At 45.0% G+C, this 12,909-nt stretch overlaps 1 protein-coding gene across 1 annotated transcript; it reads left to right on the top strand.

Annotated features, from left to right (window-relative positions):
* Positions 1-1,173: 1,173 nt before the first annotated feature.
* Positions 1,174-8,502, top strand: lrfn5b (leucine rich repeat and fibronectin type III domain containing 5b). The gene is made up of 5 exons (XM_085372091.1): positions 1,174-2,064; positions 2,841-3,015; positions 6,081-6,414; positions 7,385-7,685; positions 7,813-8,502. Exons 1-5 carry the CDS (start codon positions 1,174-1,176, stop codon positions 8,500-8,502), a joined length of 2,391 nt encoding a protein of 796 aa, XP_085228217.1.
* The last annotated feature ends 4,407 nt before the right edge of the window (positions 8,503-12,909 follow it).

The raw sequence follows: 12,909 nt of genomic DNA, 5'->3' as shown, positions 1-12,909 counted from the left end.
ACTCTATTATATTTTCTTCATTCTCACTCTATCAAGGTTATTACACCGGGAGTTGTGTGTCACCGCTCCAGTGCAACAGAATCTTTTGAAACATGAAGGCACTCAGTTGACAGGCCTCTCTGCTAAGGCTGGATTTTTTTTAACTGTTTTTTTTTCTTCTGCACACTCTTAGAGTCCCAACACGGACAATAGAGGCATTACCGGCAAACCACAGGAAGCTGTAATCATAAATCAGCCGTTCTCGTCTGTATTTAAAGGTCGGCCTTTGGATTTTCACCCAGGTTGTGGGATTGGATCTCCTGTTCTCTGTGTTTGATTTGATTGGTGTCCTTTTCTGTGTGCTGTAATTGGACACCCAGAGGGCTGAATATTGCATGTTCAACCAAAAAAAGGAGAAAGAAAAAGAGTAAATATAATCTCGACTTCTGTCACTCTTGCTCTGGTACATCTGATCTCCAAAGTCTTACTTTTATGAGATGCTATATCCCTGACAATGTCTCAGGATGCATCAAATGGATCCCTCCTTATTCCCCCCACATCTCAGCTGTGTCATAAGTAAGAGCAGCATCAGGGAGAGAAGAGAGAAAATCAATAACAAGGCATAGCACATCTTCGCTGAGGCACAGGGCCCAATCATCCCTTCCTATTGGCGATATGATCCTGGGAGATATCAGGATAATTCTGATGAGACCCTGGACTGCCAGTCTAGACTTTCATCCTTCTGTACACAAACATAAAAGGACTGGCATGATCATATATTTAAAAAAGTATGATCAGAGGAGTAGGGGCTTAGAAGGAGAGCTGTCACAAAAACCTTACAAGACTACCAGGGATGTTTCACTCTCAAGTCGGCAGGTGACTAATTAGTTTCATGTCTAATGGTGCAGCATTTATTGTTTGTTCAGGCATCGATTTGCTTAGCTTCTTGCTCAGACTTTGCGCTATAAAAACGAGAGCTGTGAGCTGACAGTAATAGTGTTTGCAGCCTAGTGGAAAATCTTTAACTTTGCAGAGCAGAATTGCCCATTTTTCTTTCCTTTTTTAAATGTGACTTTGCCCAGCTTGAATTATAGATCTCAGGGTTTGCACTTGTTGCCATTTTCACAAACAGCTTGATCATCTCTGTCTCTCATTCGTTTATTTTTTAGGCGCATCAACCTGATGACAAGCCAAATGGAGTCTCTCCTGGTGTATCTGATCATCCTCGGTGTGGCTGTGAAGGCCCACAAAGTTCAAATCTGTCCCAAACGCTGCGTCTGCCAGGTGCTTAACCCTAATTTGGCCACACTGTGTGACAAAAAGGGGCTTCTGTTTGTGCCCCCTAACATTGACAGGCACACGGTGGAGATGCGTCTTGGGGATAACTTTGTAACCAGCATCAAACGCAAAGACTTTGCAAACATGACCAAGCTGGTGGATCTGACTCTGTCTCGGAACACTATTGGCTCCATCGCGCCTCACGCGTTCAGAGATCTGGAGAACCTACGAGCTCTTCACCTCGACAGCAACCGGCTTACCCGCATCAACAACGACACCTTCAGCGGCATGTCCAAGCTGCACCACCTCATCCTCAACAACAACCAGCTCACCCACATCCAAAGCGGGGCCTTTAATGACCTGACAGCACTGGAGGAGCTGGACCTGTCTTACAACAACTTGGAAAGCGCCCCCTGGGTGGCCATTCAGAGGATGTCCAATCTCCATACGCTCAATTTGGATCACAACATGCTCAGCTACATCCCAGAGGGCACCTTCTCTGGGTTGCAGAAGCTTAAGCGATTGGATGTGACCTCCAACAAGCTCCAGAAGCTTCCTCCTGATCCTATTTTCCAGAGAGCTGGGGTCCTGGCAACATCTGGGAAAATGGGGCCTACATCGTTCGCACTGAGCTTTGGGGGCAACCCACTGAGGTGTAACTGTGAGCTTCTTTGGCTGCGGAGGTTGCAGAGGGAGGATGATCTGGAGACCTGTGCTTCACCGCAACACCTCGCCGGACGCTATTTCTGGACTGTTTCGGAAGAGGAGTTCCTGTGCGAGCCTCCTCTCATCACCAGGTACTCTCAGGTACGTCTTCGAGTTAAGCTGTGGACCGTTAAGACGCAATATTCTGTACTGCTTCACTCTGAGCCACACATCGGATTTTGCCTTAGTTAATCCAAGGTTGCACTATTTGCTGCCTTTGACTGTCACACCAAATATTAGCTTTGTGATTCAGAGAACTCTTACAAGAGTTGTGGGACTCATCTGGGCCACTCAGCTCGCAAATCATAAAAAATAAAGTGCTTGAAAAATGAAATCAAACTGCAGCACCTGATGGTGTTTTTAGAGGAGTTCTTTGGTCAGATTTTCAGTTTTAATAAAGCTATTTGCAGTTTAGCGATGGAACCGCAGTGCAGCTCTCAATACACAGTGGAAGCTCGGACTGATTCTATCCTTGCATCCAAACAAAATTATCTGATCAAATCCTTGCCAAAGAACTACAGATATATCATCTCATTTACATTCAGCAGACCTATTTTGCATAATTGCAGAGAAAATGAACTTATATTTGGACTCAAGCGTATGAACTGCGATGTACTGTCTCATTGATGATCTTCCCGTTATAATAATGCTAATTCAGTAACGTGACAATGATCAATTGCTGATTACATTCACAGGGAATGAGATTGTGAAACGCAACATCATCAGTAACGGCATTAATAATAATATCTAAGCCACACCGTGCAGCACAAAAGTACTTCTGTGTGTAATTTGTGTTTTTCAGTTTTGATCAGGGTCTTTATCTAATTGGTGTTAAAAGAAGCTCTCGCTCTGATTGCCTGTTCCTCCCTTTGCCTCAGGAGCTGCGAGCTTTGGAGGGTCAGAGTGTGACTCTGCGCTGCAAGGCTAGGGGCGACCCTGACCCCATTATCCACTGGATTGCACCTGATGGACGCCTTATGTCCAACTCCTCCAGGGCTGTAGTCCACACCGACGGCACGCTGGACATCCTAATCAGCACTGTCAAGGACTCCGGTCTGTTTACACTGCACTGACTGGGCTTTTATGTTGTTGACGGAGCGGAATTAGTTGTTTGCTTGCACATAAGCATGGAAGGCTGTAGTATTTACCTACACCGGGTGATAAAGTTTTGAGTGTGGAGACGTGCCTGTGTGCTTATTCGTGGCAAAGTTCCTGTCATATGCATCTGTTTGCAAAGAAATGTGTTTTGACACTTTTACTTGTTAACAATTAACATTTTAGATACCTGAAATTTTCCAGAAACAGTGTCTAACATCTTGAAACACATTCGTATTCACTATCGCCAGCAGCCGAAGCTAAAGGTCCTTTTTAAGCTCCTTGTGCCGGTGTAAGTACTGTTTCTGCTTTAGCTTTGAAGGAAGTTGGAGTGACGGGACGTGCTGTGTGACTAGTCTAGATGTAAGTGTTGACTGATCAAACACACAAGCAAAACTATCAAAAGCTACTGCCATTATAAGCTCCAGCTGGTGAAACATTTGGCAGGAAACACAGACCTCCCCATGCTAGCCTTTAAAATGGCACGAAAGCTCAGAGAGGTGAACTGATAGTGGACTCCAGGCTGTATTGAGCTTATGTGCAACACAAGCTACATGATGTGATTTGGACTCATCAAAGCGAAATGTTAAAAAATCTTCACTAGCAATGTTCATCAGTTTGATACGAGGTGTCGACCACAGTGAAGCTATGTGGACAGAACGTGCAGAGACCGAAACAGGATTAGAAAGAAAAATAAAAGACCACAGCAAGAGGTGATGCTGTATTACCATCCGCTGGCTGACTATTACATCATTTTAGAGTTTCTGTTAGTGCTGCTTAGGTAAAAAACTTGGAATTTGATATCTAGTTGCTCAGGACTTCCACAGGTGGGTACTTATCCCGAGGTAGTCCTTAGAACTGTCCTGATTCAAAGCAGAAGCTTTTCAAGTACAACACTAGAAAGATTAGATATTTTGTATTAATTAGTCCATAAGTGCTGGAAGGCTGAGCTTGTTTTCCTTTGGAGAGAGCTAGGTGATGTTTTTCCAATGTTTCCAGTCTGAAGCCAGAAGTGACCATAAATAAGAGGGGAGGGGGGTGCTAAGTAAAAGCTACTGTTGAAAGAACAGACTGGATGGGTGTTTTGCACAGATCGCATATCTGGTAATTAGTGCTAAGTAACATAAAAATGAAATACCAGAATTTGACTCGCAGAGCACAGACTTCTTGGACGATCTGTTAGTCCAATTAGGCACACAGAAAGCACTTTTATATGTCAGATATTTGCATTAAGAGTGCAGTGAAAAGCACCAACACCATAAACATCAAGTCTGGTCCAGTTCACTCATTTAAATTGTTTACGGTGAAGCCTCGTAGAGAGCTACTGGCTATATCCGCCTGTCTTGGCAACCATCTGTCTGCACAGAATGACCCCTAAAAATGCACAATTTGAAAACTGCACAGTTGTCATGAATGGGGAAATCAGCTAGAAGGACTGAAACTGTTTTTGTAACCTTTGGGGGTTTTTTTTAATTCAATTTATTTGATGTGTTTTTGCTGGAAATAGTCGCATTTCAGCATGGGAGTTTATCACTGACTAGCCTTTTGGAGTCAGCCTCAGGGGACCATTTGAAAAACTGCAGTTTTTGCCTTGTATCCAAAGAAATTTTCACACAAAGTCAGTAAAAACAAATGTAGTCAAGCATAAATTTGTACAGGATGGAAAGAACGGACAAAAAAGCAGGTGAAAAATATCCCACTACCTCCATTTCAGTTCATTTCAGTTTATTCTGGTGTTATAATTCACATCAGCAGAGCCGGAGGATCCTCTAAGGTCAGAGTAATGTATAATTCAGAAACACAGAGAGTATGCATGGCTCTGTGCTTTGTTTGTAACCACTCTGATTTGTCTGCACAACCGTTACACCAAGCAGACGAGGAAGTTGTACAATGATCACAGTGCACAAGAGAATATACAGTACTGTGCAAATGTCTTGAGCCACTCCTCATTTCTTTATATTTGGTTAGGAAAATTGGAAACAGGTGCAGTGACTTAGTGAAGCAAGTGTAATTATATATGGAAATACAGACTATGAGGAACAAATAGAGTTTTTACAATTGTAACAAAGTTGAAAGCCAATGTTTGATATGGTCACCTTTATTCTTCAACACAGCCTGAACTCTCTTAGGCGACTTCTTGTCATTTCTTCAAGTAGTCTTCATGAATAGTTCTCTGGGCTTCTTGAAGGACATTCAAAGCTCTTCTTTGGATGTTTTTCCCTTTTATTCTGTTCTCTGTCAAGATTATCTCACACTGCTTCAGTAATGTTGAGGTCCTTGCTCCAGAGAGGTCAATCCATGACTGATAGTGTTCTATTGTGTGTATTTCTCTGTTTAGCTATGCTTTTACTGCACCGGCTCATGTATTGCATGATGGATCAAAATGTTAGGGTACCTTTCTGCATTTATATATCCACACATGTTTAGAAGATCCACAAAAGTGGCTAAATGCAGAGCCTCCACCATGTTTTAGAGATGTTTTATAGATGGCTGTAGACGGTTACTGTTGTACTTCTCTCCTGACCTCCTCTATATTGTCAAAAATTTGAGCCAAATTTTTCAAATTTGGATTTGGCACTCCATAAGACCTGTTGCCACTGACTTTCAGTCCGGTTCTTGTGTAATTTGGCATACCTCAGACTTTTCTCCCTGTTTCCCTTCCTTAAGAAGGGCTTATTGACAGTCACATTTCCACTGAAGTGTATCAGAAATGGCTTGGACAGTAAATGGATTAGCTGAACATCCAGATGCATCTAACAGGTCTTTGCTGATTTTTTTTCCTGTTATTTCTTAAGGTTATGACTTTCAGAAACTGTTCATCTTCTGTAGATGTTGTTGTTGCACAAATAAGTATCATCTTTGGCATTTTCTGATAGATTCAGCGGAAGAAATTGGAACTAATAATATATATAATTGGTTCTTTGCCAAGCTCTCTATTACACATTTCTGACCCACAGGGCTTATTTGTACATTGTGATGAATTTAAGGCAGGAGAAAGTTAATCTGTTTGGTTTTTGTTTCAGGTTCCTTTACCTGTGTGGCTTCCAACCCAGCCGGAGAGGCCCACAGTGCAGTAAAGCTGGTCATTACCAAACTCCCTCACATCACCAATAACACAGTCGAGGAGCAGGAGCGTGACCCCGGCTCATCAGATATCGCCACAGTGACCAAGACGGGGGCAGAGGCAGGAGGGGTGCCTCTGGGGAATGCAAAGACGAGCCAGGAGAAGAAAGTAGTAATTGCTGAGGCCACCTCGACCTCAGCTCTGGTCAAGTTCAACTTCCACAGGAGTATTCCTGGAATCCGCATGTTTCAGATCCAATATAATGGGACGTACGATGATTCATTGGTATACAGGTGAGCAGATGTGAAGAAGAAAAAGCTCCTTTTCTTACTGCCCAACAAACTTTAAAGCTGAATCTAAGCATATGTATGCGTTCCACGGCCCTTGTTTTACCTTCACGGTGTTCTTTGAATCTCTAAATCACTTTGGATGTTTAGTCATTAAGAAATGGACCTGGCTGTCAACGCGATTATTTGTGGCGTCTATTAAGCCTATCAGGAAGACAGACTAATGCACTGTATATGACTTCTCATTCTTCGACTCGTAATCTCCCCTTGCTGGAGTGTGTCATTTACGACGTGCAGAAGCTTGATAATGCTTAATCAACAAAATCTAAACAGAATGTCAGCACTAAGCTGAGGACTCATAGGAAGATGAAAGACTAGTCTTCCACAGTTTTTACAAAAAAAGCATCAGAGGCTTCACACATGCCCATCTGAGGAACTGGCGTACACAGGATACTTTCATCTCTGCACCCTTTCACCGCATATTTTGTGCTAATCACTGTGATATGATAGGATCATTTCGCAAGATACCCCACTGCCCCCCACCACCACCCTTTTTTTTCTCCCTAAATGAACTTCAAAGTCAGTAACACATATGGTGTTTCAGCCGCGGCCACAGAATTAAAGAGACATTAAAGAGTTGTGTCCCATCCTGTAATCTTGATGTTGTGAACAAACGGGGGATCCGCGTGTCCCCAGCTACCGAAGCAACCTTTTATCTGTAATGATGTTTGAGAGAATAAATCAAATGTCACAAAAGATTACGCCTAGACAGATCGTAAATAGCCCCCTGAGAGATAAATGATTGTCATGTCATTTTTATCCCTACAAAACAATAAGGCTGATAATCTGATTTGCTCTGTCTCCTTTCATTCAGCCTTCTCTAATCTAAAGTATGTCGGAACAGTCACAAAGCCTTTTCTTCTTTTTCTTCTTCTTCTTCTTCTTCTTCTTCTTCTTCTTCTTGTTTTTTTTACAGGATGATACCCCCGACCAGTAAGAGCATCTTAGTAAACAACCTGGCGGCTGGTACGCACTACGACTTGTGCGTGTTGGCCATCTATGACGACCAGGTGACCTCGCTGACTGCCACCAGAGTGATTGGTTGCATCCACTTTACCACTGAGCCGCAGTACCTGAGATGCCATTTCATGCAGTCCCAGTTTCTCGGTGGTACCATTGTGGTTATCATCGGAGGGATTATCGTGGCGTCTGTGCTCGCTTTTATCATCTTCCTCATTGTGCGTTATCGGGTGTGTAACCAAGGGGATACAGATAAGGTCAGTGGGCGACGATTCCTTGCATTTTGTTCTTTTAATCCTTATTAGTTCTGTCTGTATTGAAATGTGTGTCTCATAGATTTGCTTTCATTCCTCTCGCTCTTGCCTTCTCCCTGTCTCCTGTCAGGCACTAGAGATGGGGGATATTAGGTCACTGAGCAGTGATGGACAGCTACAGGGCTGTGGGATTCCCAAGTCCCTCTCTAAGCAGGTTCTGCGGCCAGAGAAGAATGACAAGGACTGCCTCCGTGTCGCCCTGCCTGCCCCGGAGCCAGCCAAGCAGCGACCGCCTGTCGTGGTGGCATCCACGAAACCGTCTGTCCCTGACTGCACGGTCTCTACCTCAGCTGGAAGTCACAGCTGGCACCCAGCCTCCCCGGGCACTCCGAGACCCAAGCATTCGACCGCTCCGACAAAACCCTCTGAGGCTCGCCGAGCTGAAGCAGATGTCGAGCTCGACAACATGAACCGGAATAACTCGTCGGATGTGAAAACGGCCCAAGCCATCACTCTCGCTGTACCAGGCCAGCCCACCAAGTTGACTGCCATCCCCAGGGCTCCGCGGCCCCATCAAGTTGCTCGACAATACATGACTGTTCCCGCAGGAGGGGCGAGGGTGAACCGCAGGCACTCGTTCAACGCAGAGTCGTACGCGGAGCGCTGCTACGTGGCCTACCCAAAAACCGGGGCCAGCCTGCGCTCCAAACGCAGCCTGTCAATGAGCGGAGAGCTGCCGCAGCTCGAGAGCACAACAAACATTCGCCGGGCCAGGGACAAGCTCTCGAGGTCTGAGTGGCTTCTGGAGAGCACTTTATGATTTTGAAGTTTTGCTACCTGCGCTCTCTTGGATTGCTGGATTGGATTTGTGGCCCGTGGTGAGCAGACAGGATTTTATGCCATGGGGTTTTTTTTGTTTTGTTTTTTGTGTTGTTGTTTTGGAGCTTTTGTGCTCTTTGTTGAAGGACCTGTAGGCTTCTCTCGTATATCTGGGAGAAGGCAGGCGACACAGGGTTTACGGGAAAAGTTTCACATTTGTTTTCTACCTTATAACCTATCAAAGTCTTCTTTATAACAGAGTTTGATCAAACTTTGATGAAAGGCACAACAATGTATAAATCAAACTTCATGTACAAAACAAAACATGTTTTAGTTGTGTGAGATACTATATATCTCAGTACAACCGTAAGTGTTCATGTGGTATCGAATGCAGTAACCTGGACAATACTGTATTATAACAGAAGCATCGCACAGGGGATGGGGTTATTATACTTAACAATCTCATTGCCTGTTACTTAAAGTGATACAATCTCTGTAGACTACACGATTCTTGTCTCCAGCTCTGCAGACAGTGACATGTCTTAATTACTTTGGATGTGGTTTTGGAGAGATTACGAATGTGCTTTACATCCCAGAGGTGTAGGAAAAGAATGTAGTAGACTGACAGCCCTCTATCTTTTCATCCCCACCCAGCCCACCCCCAGACACAGCACAATGCAGCATTTCTTTGTGTGTGTGTGTGTGTGTGTGTGTGTGTGTGTGTGTGTGTGTGTGTGTGTGTGTGTGTGTGTGTGTGGCACAAGTCGACTCAGCCTAATACTGCCCTCCGGTTTGAATCGATACATTTTTATCACGGAATTACACGAAGACTCAACTCTGATAGGATTCCTGTCATGACTGATTTGAGCGACGATTGAGCCAACACCCACAGCGTGACAAGGTGCGGGAAGTAATCTGATGTTACGCGTGGATCCAGGGGAATGATTCATTTTCATGTTTTTGCTTTGTTTGTGTTTCCCCCCCTAACTTACTGAAGTGATCGTGTCATGCCGATGACAACCATTGTAAATCAAATGAAATGTAAGAGAAACGGTGACTGGGAGGACGTCTGCTCTTGGTTTTTTGCTGTTGTTTCTGTTTGATGTTTACCAGTATAAATAAACCAGTGATTTAAAAACCAAAAACACCACAAAAATAAAAGGAGGGGCTAGATTCATCTCATTTTCAGCTTCTCTGGTTCACCTTCCCCTGCAATTAGAGCCCTGTTTCCGGACAAAATAATAGCTGAATCCCTTAGTTCTCTTCGAGCTCTGCAACTCAAAGTAGTAGTTGCCTCTGAGCCTTTGTATTTGTTCAAAGAGAGGAGGGAAGCGGATGATGAAAAGAGGCCACGTTTGTCACGCCCCTCGCCTGCGTATCTCCTCAGTCATCTGACAGCAGCGCCGTGCCTGTGCCCTCCGACAGCAGCCTCTGCAAAAAAAAAGAAAAAAATCCTGCGGCAGGAGAGGTTAAACACAACCTCCGCAGTGGGAACTTGCGCATGACTAATTTCTACAGTTACAGTAACGACTCCGTGATATCAGGACTGACATGAAGTGCATTATCCCCCTTGCAATACGAGCTCTGATTCACGGTGTATTTTGGTGGTTTCATGCTGCCTGATTGATTTTTTTTCTTCATACTTGCTATACATGAATGTGCTGGTGTGCCTCTAATAATAAAGCCTTGCGTAGGGAAAACCTGTTAAGAAAGAGCCGCACGGAGACTGTGTAAGACATAAGTGAACCGCTATCACCCAAACACACTGCATTCAGGCACTGATTTATATATTTTTAAATTATTTCTCGCTCATTACGGGTGATTAAAAATGCTGAGAAGCTTGGCCTGAACCTCGGTTCAGTCTTTGGCGAGAGCCAGAGGTGTGTGTTAATAATAGATGCTTTTCTGGAAAGAGAAAGAGACGGAGAGAAAGGAGGGGAGGCGGTGCAGTGAGGAGAAGATGGAAGGTTTTGTGAAACAAATACGGCGAGGAGGGTTTGGAGGCTGAGAGTCACGGGGGTGACGGTGAAGAAACGGAGAGGAGAGCGAGAGGTGCAGAGAAGAAAGCGAAGCAGCTCGTAGACTGAGAGGGAGACGAGAAAAGAGGAGGAGGAGGAGGAGGAGGGCACGGGGAGCCTGGCGTAAAGGGAGAATGTAGAGCAGAACAGGACGCGGAGTGCGGGAGACAGGGAAGAGAGCATCCTTTGTAAGCCAGCCATGCAGCTTCTGGCTCTTCGATATTCAGCGCACCTCCACAAAGATGGCAAGGGAGGGGACTGTGTGAGGGGGTGGGTGGCGGGGGCTGGATGAAGAAGGGGCAGCAAGGAGGTGAGCCTGGGTGATAGACCTTTGGGTGGTGGAGGTCTGGCAGATATAGGAGCAGTTCGAGCCCTGCGGCCAGAGCACAAACACTTCCTCATTCACAAGACTGCACGCTGCACAGCTCTGACCCGCTTTGCAAACGCTTATTATGAGTTTCCATGCTCGCGTCTAGTCTGCCTCCTACCCTCAACATCCTCTGACCCCCCCAGTCTTAGATCATGCTGACTCACTCCTCTCGAATCTCAAATGCGGGAGTCCTGTCATACTCCCGAACAGCCATTCAAACCCCCTACCATCACCACCAGCCACCAGCATCCTTCACAACTGGAACTGCCAGCCTGCCAAAAATGATTTCCGCTGTTTCCCCAATAATAAATAAAAAGAAGTGTCTGTATTTGTAACGGTTGTAAATGACTTGTTGGCAAATAATCTGTGAAACATACGTCAGAAACTTCTTTCGTGAATGATATAAAGCTAGAAAGAAAGATTCCTGTCATGAGGTAGAAGCTGCAATCAGATTCTGTCAAAGAGGCTTTTATATATTGTTTAATTATGAATGTAAAACTCTCACTGGCGTTAAAAAAAATCTCTTTTTCAAGAGCGAGCCAAGAGTGTAGCAGAAATGACAAAAATATAACACTTCTGTAAAAATATTATAAGTGGCCAAAAGAGACTGGATTGATTAGAATGTGAAACACAGAACATGTACAATAACGCAGAAAGATACTTACAAAATTTCTTAACCTTTTGTATCTATTGTGGACTGCAAACTATTTGCCAATATAAGCAAATATATTAGACATAACAACACACAGAAACATCTGAAATTACTGCTGTTAACTGCTAAATGGGCTTTTCATTCCTCTGCATGAGCACTTAAACCTATACGTAAAACCTCTGATGCCACAGTTGTGCGCGTTTAATGAAGATCATGTGGTGGGCAAGAAGGGGAAAAATGACACTGGGACACTGATGTGTGCAGCTCGAGGTCAAATGTCTCATTTAAAGAGATTGTCGTGTGTGTTTTAACAAAATGAAGAGCCTGTTGGCGTCGCAGTTAGAGTAATAAGGAAAACTGAGGTCTTTGAACAGGTGTGTTGGCGTCCTTCGCTCTCCGGGCTGCAGCCCGGCGTTTCATTATCTCCGCTCTGCAGGCAGTGTTTTAGTCAAAATCGCACATCAGACAATTTCTCCCGATGAGCGAGCATCATTCATGGTTGAGCATGTAAAGAGGAGCCCCGGGGGTCAGACAGCGAGCGCAACCAGGACACCGCAGGTATCCATCTGGTGTGGCAAGGTGTAAAATATGCACACGCAGTTCCGAAAAGCATGCATTACTGAGAGGAGTGGATGGGTCCAGAATGAACATCATGGCTCATTAATAGTGAATGTGATTACTGTTTCCGGGAAAACAGCAGTCTGGGTGGCTGGTAGTGGTGGTGTTGGGTGGTGGGGGGTAATTGAAGTGGTCGAATCTAAAGACTTATTTGTTTACTCAGCACCAACTGCTACTGTCAAGTCATGACTCGTGACTGAAGTTTAGAACTAATCCTGCCGAGCTTGTCGCCCTGGAAAGCCTCTCCTCTCCTTCTCTCGCTCTCTGTCGGAATTGGGGGAGGGAGGGGGGGGGGGGGGGGGGGGGGGGGAGGGGGGTGTAGAGAAGGGTCGGAGTCATTCATTTTTAATTATCTCAGCTTTGAGTCAACTATACCTCAATTACCAACAGGATTTTAACAAAGCCAGGAGAGAGAATGAGAGGGTTTTTCTTCTTCTTTTTTTTTTTTGAAAGCCCGAGTGAAGGTCGCACACCGCGGGAGGGGGGGGGGGGGGTACGGTGCACATTTAGTGACTTTCAGCTGCTTGACACACAGACTTAGCCACTGACACAGCATCATCCGCACAGGCGCCAGATTCGGTTTGACGTGAACCCAGATTGCCGTGTCACCCCCTGAGGGGTTCCCACGCTGAACGAGCAGATGCTTCCCTCTTCTCCTCTTCCTGCCTCCTCCCTACTTTCGGTTACATATGCTCCGGGGTGATGGACGACAAAGAGTCTGGGTGCAGTTTACACCAGACATACCAGGCA

Source organism: Diplotaxodon limnothrissa, linkage group LG15 (assembly GCF_057381915.1).
Source record: "Diplotaxodon limnothrissa isolate DT_005_m linkage group LG15, D_limnothrissa_male_GT1.1, whole genome shotgun sequence".
NCBI lineage: Eukaryota > Metazoa > Chordata > Actinopteri > Cichliformes > Cichlidae > Diplotaxodon > Diplotaxodon limnothrissa.
Note: the sequence above shows the minus strand (reverse complement) of the source record. Positions and strands in the feature narration are given on the sequence as shown.